This window comes from Pundamilia nyererei, unplaced genomic scaffold, assembly GCF_000239375.1.
Source record: "Pundamilia nyererei isolate P.nyererei 1_Seehausen unplaced genomic scaffold, PunNye1.0 scaffold00060, whole genome shotgun sequence".
Lineage (NCBI taxonomy): Eukaryota > Metazoa > Chordata > Actinopteri > Cichliformes > Cichlidae > Pundamilia > Pundamilia nyererei.
Window position 1 is genome coordinate 500,263 of NW_005187461.1, and position 13,220 is coordinate 513,482.

Sequence of the window (13,220 nt, forward strand, 5' to 3'; positions counted from 1 at the left end):
GCCATAGAAACCCATTCAATTATGCTCTCTAGTCACTGCTCTTAAGCTCATCTGAAAGTCACATGAACTTAAGAGTTCTGTAGTGATTGACTGCACAAAGTTGGCGACCACAGAATTGGATTTTAGTTTTTTTAAGAACAGACTCAACGAGGAAACATCCCTCTGACATCCCTTGGATTGAGATCTGGTAACTGGAGGATATTTGATTTGTTATGTTCAAGAAACTAGTTTGAGATGTCTATTTTTTTATCTTTGTGACATGGTGCATTGCTGGGAGCAGCTGTTTAAAGAGTACGCTGTGGGTACACTGTGATCATAACGGGATCGACATGTTCAGCAACAATACTCGCTAACTGTGGCATTTAAATGACGCTAAATTGGCACCAAGGGGAGCAAAGTGTGCCACAAAAATATCCTCCACGTTGTTACACCAACACCACCGCTCTGAAATGTTGATACAATGTGAGACAGGCCCGTGCTTTCATTTTGTTCAGGCCAATTTCTAACGCTACCGTCTGAATGTTGCAACTGAAATCAAGACTCATCAGACCACGTGATGTTTTCCCCGTCATCTATTGTCCAATTTTGGTGAGTCACTGCAAATTATAGTTTCAGTTTACTGTCATTAGTTGACAAGACTGACACCTGCTGTGGTATTCTGCTGCTGTAGCCCATCAAACTCAAGGTTTCACATGTTCATTCAAAGGTGCTCTTCCATATCTTTCTAATGAGTGGTTATATGGGTTAGTTTTGTCTTCCTACCAGCTTGAAAAAGCTGGGATATTTCACTCTGACATCTGGAATCGAAGTATTTTCAACCAGAGAATTACTGCTCACTGGATATTTTCTGTTTTTTGGACTATTCTCTGCAAACACTGGAATAGTTGTAGTTTGTAGTTTCTGAAATGGCAGATTCCCTGGAACCAACAACTTTGCCACATTCAAAGTCACTTAAACTACATTTCTTCCCCTTTTTATTTTTAACTTCAGCACATTGTTCGACTAATTAAATATTTGCATTAACGAAAGTTTAACATGTGAACAAAATGAAGTGACTGCTTTGTGCATATATGTTGAGAAATTGGCTTAAATATTAGCAAAAAGCTTAAGAGAATAATGTGTTGTATTTATAAGTAACTTAAGCAACATTAAGTTGGGAGCAAATGTAATTTTAACTAAGATAACAACACATCTGATAAAAGTTAGAGACTGAGTGGTAAATTAAAAAACAAAGGACGTGTCTCGATTTGTGAAATAATTATTTCCAGTCTACAACAAAGACACAACAAAGTCACTTTGTATAAACTATACAAGCAAATAACCGTAAAACCAGAACTTTAGGAGAAAATAAGCGACATGTGAAGACATGCGAATGAGCAGGCCTTTCAAAAGCAACTGAGGAATGTGTCAGTGAATTTGGAATTGAATTTCAACAAAGATGTCAGTCTAATGTCCCAACAATCGAGCTAACACAGGCGACGGTTGGTTACTACCTATATGTGTCTAAGCCAGGTGCTGAGGCAGAGTCATGGGTGCGTCAGCTGCTGGAGATTGCTGGGTGAGATCATGTAGCTGTTGTTACGCCAAAGAACCAAAAGTTCCATAAAATATTTTACATGACAACAAATATCCCAAGTTTGTCTTAAGAGCCGTTAATTTTAATACAACCCGATTTTTAAATACACATACATGCATATACTGAGGATTAGAATCAACTTAAAACAAGAATAAAAGTAATAAGCAGTGTTGGGAAGGTTACTTTTAAATAAAATATATTCCACTACAGATTACAGAATAATATAGTTTCACCCAAAATGTAGTTCATAAAGTATTCCATTATGTTACTCAGAGTAACGTATTCTGAATACTTTGGATTACTTGATATATTGTCACATTTTTACAACTACGTGAATATTGCTGTGACTTATTACTATTACTGAAGGTTACTCACCACTGAGCTAACATTGTTAGCTGGCGTTAGCTGAGGTTAGCTCATAGACTGCTTTCAGAACTGCGTATGATTATTTGCAGTTAGCAGGTTGTTAACGCTATTCATCAAGTCTAACAGTCTGCGTCTATGAACTAACCTCAGCTAACGCCAGCTAACAATGTTAGCTCGGTAGTGAGGAGCCTTCAGTAATAGTACATCGAAGATGTACTGCAGTGGGCTAACGTTAGTTTTTTAAAAAGAACTTAATTTTAATTTTTAATTTTAATTTTATTTATTCAGGACAGTGCATGTTAATGAACATAAATGTAAATAAAAAATTACATGAATGTAAACATGCCAGATTATAGCCAAAGGCTAATTTCCATCTGTTGTCCTTAAACATAAAAAATAGACATAATAATTCATAAAAATTCATCATTCATTCATAACAAAAACTCCATCACCAAACTCACACATACACACCATTCTGTTCCCAAATAAAACATTAAAACTATACAACTCATACATGATCACACACTTGATTTGTCCATAACCAGTTTTTAACCTTTGCCTTAAACAAATTGAATGTCGAGCATTCTCTAATATAAGATAAGATAAGATAGATAACTCTTTATTGTCATTGCACAGTCATACATAGTACAGTAGTACAATGAAATTGGAAAAACTGTCCTACGTCGGCACTACATATAACACAACACGACACGATACGACACATCACAAGGCAACAAACAACACAACACAGTATATTAACTTAGTATAAAAAAGAAGAATAAGTGTATGTGTATTGCACACTGTTATTATTGCACATTAATTATTATTGCACCTTGTTATAAATATAAATATTATTGTTATCGTTTTAAACATTGTTACCTCCCCCCTAAAAAAGTCCAGGGAGGTATCCAGTCAGGTCAGCTGTTTGCATTGATCAGGGCTGTTGCCCTGTTGTAACAGCTGTCCTTGAGTCTATTTGTTCGGGACCTCAGCAGCCTGAACCTCCTGCCAGACGGCAGCAGCTTAAACACCCGGTGTCCTGGGTGTGTGCAGTCCCGTAGGATGCTGCGTGCCCTCTTGAGACAGCGAGTGCTGTACAGGTCCTTCAGGGAGGGAAGAGGATGTCCAATGATTTTTTTGGGCCATGTTGATGACCCTCTGGAGTGCCTTTCTGTGTGCTGTGGTGCAGCTGGAGAACCACACACCGATGCAATATGTCAGCACACTTTCAATGGAGCAGCGGTAGAAGACGGTCAGCAGCTCCTTCTTCAGGTCCATTTTTCTGAGGATTCTCAGAAAGTGGAGACGCTGTTGGGCCTTCTTTAAGACCGCAGAGGTGTTAGAGCTCCATTGGAGGTCTGTGTCTATGTGCACACCCAGGAACTTGAAACTGGAGACTCTTTCCACGCACTCCCCGTTGATGCTGACAGGCTGCAGCTCGGACTTCCTCCAACCTAATGGGTTGAGGAAGACTGTTGCACAGATGGCCACCCTTAACAGAGAGGACGTTCTGCCCAAATGCTGTCCGTCTGTGAGGTATAAACAAGTCTCCTCGGATTGTAGCTCGAGTGGTCCTGTCTGAGCTTTCTTTATGCCTAATGAATTGCTTTAGTGGTGGTGGAGCAACTTACTTCCAGATGTTTCTTTAGGTTGGAGTCTTTTGATGCTGAGAGCAGCTTGGTTGCTGACAGAGTCTGCATTGTACGCTCAGATTTGATCCCTTTCTTCTTTAAATGTGAAGTGCAGTCAGAATTTCCAAGTAAGAAATGCATTCCTGCCCGTGCACTGCTGCCTCTGTTGTGCTGGCTCTGGGTCCATTGTGTAACTGAGGACACCAACATTAACAGGATGCTTACATTAGAGCCTCTTAATGCAAGTTTAAGTTTCCGACAATGTGTGGAATTAACAAAATGTCAGTTTTGGCCAGCGGTCATATTTCCTTCTAATAATATGACGCGAAAGTGGAATAAAATGTATCCATGGACTAGAAGACTTTATTGAAGAAGGGACACTGATACGGCACAAACACCAAGCCCTCTAAAAAGCATCTGGCCTCCTTTTATACTCTCGCTGTTTCAGCTGAGCATCTGGACTAGCCCAGGTTAACCAATCAAAATGAAAACATAACCCTCCACACAAACAAACATACAATAACATTAGAACACATAACAAGCATATACATATTTCCAACACATACTATAAAGAAATCAATAACATACTCTTCAACCATTTCTATCTAAATTAAAAGCCTTCTTAACCAGACTCCCCTAACCTGGCACACTGGTCTGCTCCAGCAGCTCATCAGCAGGTGATTGAGCTGCTTTTACTCTTTTGTTCCACATCCTGCAAGAAGCAACCAGGAAGGGTGAGTACTGCTAACACTTCTCTTTTTACACATACCAAAAGTTTAGGTTACAGACAAATGATTAAATGTGAACAGCTCAAACTTTGGCTCCTTTCTGACACAGGTAGGATGTGTGGATTGTCTTTTCACCTTTACAAGCTGTTACTTAAATCCTAAATGAAATAAACCTAATAAAGAATCAGTAACGTTTGTCCTGTAAAGCATCCACGGGACACAGGTGTGAGGACAGCAATACTGTTATTAATACTGTGGTTTTCAGTACTCCTCTGACTGTCACTGCAGACATATAAAGAGTGACAATCACCTTCACTTCTCAGCACAACTGTTCACCCCGCCCCTGCGCCGCCCGGGAGCTCACTGCGTCACCCCTCCTCTGCAGCCGGCCAGAGACCACACCCACACCACAGAATCCAGAAGAACAAATGTGTGCTTTTCTTTATTATATTGTTTTAATTCCCAATCAGTCAATCAGTTAATAAAATACAAGTAAGGGTAATGGAACCCCTGGTCTCCATTACACAAAATTAGAGAGGGGATAGCCTAACATATGAAACGGGAAAATACTGCCATGTAATCCATGTATTTCAACAAAGTAACTGTATTCTAATTATCACCTATTTAAACAGCAACTGTAACTGAATAGTTACTCATATTTTGTATTTTGAAGGTCAAGAAAAAGAAGCCACAAAGATGATTATATATTTGATTATATATTTTCTTTCTGCTTGCGTCTCTGTTCTGAAGTGAGGTGTAACTCAAGGTTGCGTTTCTGGAAAAGTGCTCGCTGCTTTTCCTCGTTCGGTCTTGATCGAAAGGTTCCTGACACAGTTCTGTGTCTAGGCTCTTGAACTGATTACCATACCTTCCTGGGGTTGGGGAGGCGCAGTTGTTATGAGGGGTGCTTTTAGGTGTTGTTAGAAGTGTAGGTTGCTCCATGTATTTGATATCAGTTGGAAACAGCAGCTGACAGAGACCGTGGCAGGGATCATACTTTACTGTCTTTGCTTTTTCTAGTGGAAGAGCCCGTTGAAATTAGTAATATGACTCTGAATCAGAATCAGCTTTACTGACTGTTTACATGAATGGAGCCTATAATGGTGACAATAGCAACATGAAACAGACAAAAGCAACACATGTCGCATATTTATGTGCAGTGATGCAGAGTGTGAGGATGTTGCAAAACATTAAGGAATAAATACAGGATGGATAACTTGTTACTGTACATACATGAGGATATACACGAGAAATGTCGTATTTATATTTTCCATTCTTGGCTCGTTTGTCTCTTAACATTGTTGGTCTTTCCTCTCACATATCAAAAGTATTATTTTATTCTATGAAAACAGAAAAAAGAAGATAAACACTACTAATAATACACTATTTATTTCTTGAAAGACATAATTATTTTCAGAGGACTATATTTTTTTCTTTTCTTTATGTGGGACATGAACACAAACATCCGGGTCCTTGGTTTTAATACCTTACTATATGCAGTTGCAGTCTTTTCCGATGTCAGATGGAGGAAATGCAACCTCAGACAGACAACAATCAAAGTCAGTCAGCGTTGCCACATCCTCTTTCACTGGCTGCATATTATCCTCCTATTTCAGACAACTGGTCCAACATTAACTTCTACTGTTGTTGTGGAGCTATAATTTTCCACCAAGTTGCTGAGAAGAGACTGAAAAAGCAGTTAAATCAGTCACCAGCCACGTCTTTAGGTATCAAATCTGAATTATAGAAACATAATTACTAAAAAACGTTCAATAGCCACAAATATAACAAGTAGAAATTATATTTCTGAGGTTACAAAATCGAGTCTGGAGTATTTGAGAGTAATGAAACTGAACCGTAGAACTGACTGAGCTAAACCCACCGAGCACACACTTCAGTCATGATTTGTTGATTCCACTTAGCCACGCTTACAAAACCGAATATGACGCTCTTTGTGTCATTCCCATAATCTAAAATATGTAGTGATGATCATGAAATATGTGACAGGGAATGTTACACACTGTTTGACATTTTATTCTTCATTCAGCTGTGTCATTTTAATTGATTATACCAGCCATCTTCCTGCGGTCCGCAGCTGAATGTGTGTGCTCTGAACTGAGCAGACAGCGGTGATACAATCCCTATGCTTTTACTTACTGATAAATGAATATGGCAGAAATATTGTCTGGGAAAAGCAATTCCTCAGGCGTCACAACAATTCTTGCCCTCATTTTTCACATCCATTGAGAAACTGAAGGGAGGAACTTGACTGCTGCACTGAGAGACACTCACAATGACCCACAACTGACTTTTGTGTGGGGCTAACCTTTTCCTTTTCTCAAATCATGATGGCTGTATGCAGAAATGTGTCCCATGTTACGATTGTTTAGGTGTAAGAAATGGACAGATGGATAGAATAGAAAGGGAGAGTAAAGAGCTCTAAATGTTTCCATTATGTCAGAGTTCAGTTGCTTTGAACAGCAGACCCATCCATCTGTCTCAGCCTCTACGACTTATCTCTGTGTTGGAGGTTAGGGGTACTTTGCATGAAGATTAAGTGTGCTTTGCGACAATGCTGCCCCTTAAGAAAGACTGATAGGCTGGTTTACAGACATCTGACCTTTGGGCCATGAAAAAAGGTTCAGTGAGGAAGGAACACGTCACTGAGGCGAGCAGTGACGAGGTAGACTGGCAGATATCTGAATCCTGAACATTTTTCACAACATTTTTTTTCCGTATTAGGATTTTTTTTCTGCTGATAGTCAACTAAATGGCAGGATACTGAAACTGCAGGCTTAAGCTAGTGCCCGACATGCTTTGTTCTACATCATCCCTGCAGAACCAAAGGCAATCTCCCTACACTATATTTTATGTTATTAGGGCTAATCAGCAGCAGGGTTGAATTCTAACGAGCCATCCTCCTCTTTAATAATTGTGCAGTAATTAATTGATTATTCCCACCTGCAAACTCAGAGGTCACAGTCAGTTACACAACGGCATGATTTTAGCTACTGAGTGCTTTTCCCCCCCTCAAGGACACCTGACAAGGATCTTGTGTTTTAAAGTAAAAGGCTGGAGATGGAGTGAAGCCTCCCTTCTCTGTGGCTCTCAGCTACAAGCCTTCTTGTTCTATCTGAAAATGTAAGCAGGGCTTCTTTCGTTCTTTCTTTTACTTCAAGGACTTCTTCAATTTCAAGCACCATGTTTTTCAAACGAATGCTTCTCCAACAGGAGGTGTTGTTGTTGGAGACTTTTATCAGGTGTGGGCTTCGTTTTCACAGTAATGCTTCCAAGAGCACAGAGAAAGGCTAAAGGGGTTACCCTGGCTTAAGAATAGAACAGAAATGCGCTTTTAGTTTAGAACATAGAGCTAAAAAAGAAGAAGGAGAAGCTGCACTGAAAGTAACTTAAAAAGCAGTGACAATAAATTCGTCACATATGCAAAGGCCGGTTTTTTACATTTATAATAAACATGCAGTAAAAGAAAATTCGAGCTCAACTTGGCTGCGGTGCACATGCTGAAAAGAGAACTGCAAAAATTCATTCCCCGCACAAATTAACAATTGATCATTTAGCTAGAAGCAAGGAAACACGCTGACACGAATGCAGCTCCAAAGTAAGCTATTAAAGGCCGAGTGAAGGATTCACGTTTAAGCCTCTTTGGTCGCGGCTCGTGATTCTAGTTTGGGTTTAAAATGTTTCATTACTGAAGTTTCTCTCTCAGGCACCATCGCAGTGGTGCGGCTTCGTGGGTAATAGAGGCTTCCCGTGCGCCACTGACACTGATGACAGACACCGTAAATAATCTTGAAAAGAGGGTGAATTACAGACACTATCGGGGCCATAAACCTGTCGCGCGTGAAAACTGAAACGGCGCGATACGCGTCATGTTGATGAATCCTCGAAACCTGCGGCTGCACCTGCCGAAAACTCCACAAACGAACCGGGTGTCGACGCTGACCCGCTGCTTGGATCGCGACGAACTCCCCGCCTCATCCCCCACCACTCCCCTCTCCGCCTCCCCCCGTCTCTGTCCTGCTCATAAATCTATTGGTCGTGGTCTCGCCTTCACTACCCAGCACTGTGCTGATCAGACTGCAGTTATATTTGGAGGAAGTTGGCAGCTGGCGGCTCACGGCGGAAGGCTTTCCTCTCTCTCCGGCGGTTGGACAGTGGAATTATGAACACAGCTCACAGAGTCTCTATCGCCCTGTCTTGAAGCTGTTTGTGTTTCGCACCCAGAGAAATTTTACCGACCATGGAGATTGGAGTCTGCGTTCTCTTGGCTTTTCTCCTCCACCAGGTAAGACAGACGAGATGTGTGCGCGTGTGTGTGAGGGATTTGGGGACTATTTCGCTGAGACTGGGAGCGATCCCACGCTCTTTTTATTCTGGTCTTCCGCCTGGTCTCACCCGGGCTACCCTTGTGTGTTAATGGCGCAAACATATGTGTTGTCAAGTTTGTCCCGTGTCTGGAAATGGCACACGATACATCACCTGCACAGCCAGGTCCATCCGTGCAAGTTTTTTCCCGTTTAGTCCTTCTTGCGCGCGTCTGACTGTCATTTAGGGCTCCGAGTTTGGGGCAGAGGATATCGAGGGTCTGGCAGTGTGCGCGGGTTTCGTTCACTTTAGCAATGCCTTTCACATTTTGTCCAGAGAAAGAGAAAACAGGGGAAGGAGAGAAACTGAAGATGGAAGAAGACTGAAGCAGAGCGCAGGGTGTGTATCCTCTGTCTATGTGCAAATCACGGCACCAGCTCTTGTCTCCAGTCGCATCTATATTCCGCTCAGCCACCAACTTGAGCGTTTCTTTGGGCTTGTGAGGGTGTGAGTGTGTGAGCGAGGAGCACACACAGGAGCATGGAGAAGAGGAGACGAGGGGAAAGGGGGAAAGGCAGCGGGGGGTGTCAGAGACACAGAAAGAGGGGCAGTGAACTAACTTGGCCGCTCTGCTGTGTTGGGTATTTTTACTCAAGTCCACTGGTCTCTGCAGACGTGGGCTCCCTTGAGATATTTAATAAAGCCTTAATTCCCACTGTGATAGAGCCACTCGTCCGTTTGATCTGACTTTAATATGAAGAGAGGGAGCGGTAACTCGGAACAGCTGTTAATACCAGTCAAATCTTTAGAGCAGGATTTCAGCACCAAGGATGCCGAACCTTCCTTTTATGTCCCTTTCGCCGTATTTTCATCCACCTTTGTGAACTCGAGCAAGGACGGATCCAGGTGCACAAACGCCTCTTTCCAGCCTTGATCTCTGACCTTCTCTTGCTGATGCATATTCATACATCCCTCTTGAAGATCATAACAAGTTTCCTTTGAAATAGTCACTGTGCGATGTCAGGCTCTATTCGTGTGGCATGCTGCAAAGGTTTAAGCGGCAGCTAATTTTTAAAGCATCCTAGCTGAGACTATTTCTAAACACAGCAACAATGCGAGAGCCCCGAAGCGTGCCAGGCAAACAGCTCATTTGGGAAACTGTGCTGTGCTGCTTCTCTCGCTCCTCTCATCCTGTGTGTCTCTTGCTCGCCCTCATCTCAGTATTGAGAGGCAGCACAGCTCTTGTGGTATTTCCTGTTTGACCCGTGCAGGTTTAGTGCACACTTCCTGCTGTGCATTATATTCCCTTTTAATTGGATAAGCCATTTCTACATTGTAGTTCAATTTGCTTATCTGCTGAGATTCAGGTTAATAGTGTCGACAGAGAAATTATTTAACTCCCTGTTTTATTGATTAGGACCTGGCCTCTCTTGCACGTGTATGCTGCGTCTTATTCACACGCATATGTTTTTCATCTTTGTGAGAAGGCGTAGATTCACTTACTCGACCTGGAAAACATAATGGAGAGTCTTATAAAATGTCTTCAGTACTGAGTAATTTTTAAAATTTGTGATTCCAAAAACCTTTAAACGTGCTTTGGGCTTTCCTTTAGCCTCTGCAGCTGATGGACAAATATTTATGTTAAAATCGAAATCTTTGTGCTGTGGCTGTCCTGTCATCACTGACAGCTAAGGTCTTGGAATTCCCAAAATATAAATCATTCAAGGTGTGAATCCACACTGACTAATGCAAACCAGTGAAAACAAAAACATATGACAGTACTGTCGCCTCCAGCGATTTTCTTCCCAGTCTGGCCGAAAACAAACCAAACAGCTTTTTATGCAAAATGTGAGTTACACAGTCGTTCTCCTTGACTCATCATCCAGATGAATAAATATATATTCACAAACTTCCCTTTCTGTCTTGCAGAATAACACGTATTGCAGCGTGTAGGCTCAAACTAGCTTTTCTTTTTTAGAGATTGTCAGACAGGTGGGAGCCAAACTCATCTCCACAGTAAGCTGCTGCACCCACCCACCACCCCCTCACACAGATATGCACACGTTGCACTAGTAGCCCCCTCTTTGGTAATAAATCCCTGTTTTCCAGATCGAACGCTAAGCAGTCTCTCCCGGTGGAGCAGTGATTCAGAATAGGCGCAGCACAGCTGGGAGGTGCAGGTGCAACGATCCCCCACCCATTCCCACTTTGATTTCTCCTCCTTGTCTTCCTCCATCGAATCCCCCCCCCCTCCCACCCCATCAAACTAGCTGATTAACCAAACTTTATCCACCATTTATTTTCTCAAACTGCCCTGTGCTGTTTTCTCGCCTCTCACCCGTAGATGAAGACGGTTTTACTACAGTTTAAATTCCTGGGTTGGCACCTGGGCACGTCGTGGACGTTTACGGCTGCGGTGACCAACGGACTGTTAACGTTCCTGTTTAAGCTGCCGCCGGCACCGAGAGAGACGGAGAGGAAAGGGGGAGGTCACGGTCCCCAGTAAAAATGTTTAAAGTGTGCAGCTGAAGGCAGCGGCTTGCCACGGTCTCCTGTTACTCATAGATGGGGCTGACCTTCACTGTGACACATACAAACACACACATACACACTGGGAGAGTTGACACACACGCTCGCATTTTATTCTTTTATCTCTTCCGTCTCTCGCAGACACTCAGTCCTGGAGGCGGGTCATTGATCTAGCATGATCAAAAATAGAGGCCACTGCCATTTCTGGTGCGATTTATAATTCAGGAGCGCAGCAGCAGGTGTGCATCTCGTCGCAGTATTTTCATTTCTAGAATGTTTCTGTTTCTAGCTCGAGTCCTTTTTAATCATATACAACACCAGGGTTAGTTTTCAGTTATCCAGGGATTAAATATGCAGTGTGTCGCCTGTGCACTTTAGTGTGCTTTCCTCTTTATGGACTGTACAGATGGAGCCCGTCACGTCCATCACTGGTTACAATCAATTATCCTTTCAAAAGCAGACCTCCAGCTAAGATCTCTTGCCTCACTCAAGGTTTCTTATGTGGAGTGTCTTTTCAGACCTGGCACCCCTCTGCTACTAAGTGCTGTTTCAGTGATGGACTTTTTACGATGGAGTCTAGTTAAAGAACGGAAGGATGACAAGTCACAAAGTCTAATGATGCCAGTCATTAAGGCAGGGTGGTTTCTTTCTTTTCATTTCGTGGTCTTCGCCCTTCCTCACACTTCCCTGCTCTCTTCTCATTCTTCCCTCATCTCTTCTCACGGCGCCGTCGGGTTTCATCTCCCACAGCCGTGCTGCCAAAATAAAGGGTTAGAGTTAAGAAAAATTGCAGAGAAGTTTGCAATCTTAGCAGCCTACAGAGGCAGACAAACAGCCCAAATAAAAGGAGCATGAAATGGTTCAAGTGAAAGCAGTCCAATAGCAATCTAGACTCTGCTGTCTAAATGTACCCTGGTGTTACTGTGGTTCTAACAATCAGCTGGTAAATAGGCTTTCTAGTGTGGGGCTTTGAGGTTTCATTCTCCTTCACATTGTACTTATCTATGCTCTTTCCTGGGTGGAAGCACGCAGCCAAGCGTGGTCTGTGGTGTTAGAGTGCTCTTTGGAGATTTTTTTCAGACTCTGCTGTTATTGACAGAAAACTCTAAAAGCTTCCTGTAAATAAAACACTCACATGTGCCCGTACACCTGACCCACAATCGCACAACTCCAAACACACACCTGTTCACACTCTTTCCTTGTAATGGGAGACTCCGAGTTTTTATTTATCCGTTTATTCCGTTTGTTCCCTTGAGACTGTGGTCGAGCAACATGCTCTGTAATGGGCTGTAAGGTCAAATGCTATCTTAACTCCAATGAGGAGAGAGTGTGACCTTTGAGGCAAAAACAGTCTTCTTCAATCTTCTTTCCCTCGACGTTGCCACTGCACTCGCTGGAGGAAGGGAGTGGGTTAGAGGAGGTCGAAGCAAGGGAGGATGAAGTGCAGAGATAGCGAGGGTAGTAATTAAAGTAAATATGTCCCCTTAGCGCTCCATTAGAATCTGCCTGCATTTGATATAAGTGGCCTAATTATGCAAAACGCCAGTGGACGTTGTGTAGTGTAATCACGAAATGTGCCAAGTGGGAGAGAAAAAAAGGAAAATGTCGCGTTCTAGGACAGAGGATTAATGGTGCGTTTGTGAGTCAAGCAAAAGACTAACACAAACATACACACATGCACAAAAGGCCTCAGTAACCATGTGTGAAGGACATAGCGGTGCAGTTTAACGTCGTCCCTCCAGTTGATCAAGCTTCCATCACAGTTTGTTCTCCCCTGTCAGACAAGCAGATGAACAAGCACAAAGATAAAGCGGCTGACAGACAAAGAGCTATACAGATACCCAGGTCCAGATAACTGATGAGAGCAAAGCAGCCGTGCCCCTGACGCCACATTCAAAATCTCAAGTGTCAGAGAAAGTGAGATGGTCATGCCACGCCCCCCTCGTCGTCCACTATCAGCTTTAGCAAACTCTGTGCAACACGTTACAGATATTCAGGAGCTATTCACCCGCTCCGTTTGTCTCTTTTCCAAAACATCCAGATATGTCGCTCTGCTTTCTCTCTCTC

At 42.6% G+C, this 13,220-nt stretch overlaps 1 protein-coding gene across 2 annotated transcripts in view; it reads left to right on the forward strand.

Annotated features, from left to right (window-relative positions):
• The first annotated feature begins 8,250 nt into the window (after nucleotides 1-8,250).
• The window catches only part of cdh13 (cadherin 13, H-cadherin (heart)), a 382,609-nt gene continuing 377,639 nt past the window's right edge, over nucleotides 8,251-13,220 (forward strand). Inside the window, exon 1 of one of the 2 annotated variants that reach the window (XM_005734745.2) lies at nucleotides 8,251-8,604. In XM_005734745.2, coding sequence (XP_005734802.1) covers nucleotides 8,560-8,604 — 45 coding nt within the window. In that variant the 5' untranslated portion in view covers nucleotides 8,251-8,559. The remainder of the gene's footprint in view (nucleotides 8,605-13,220) is intronic. The other variant, XM_005734746.2, reaches the window with a different exon arrangement.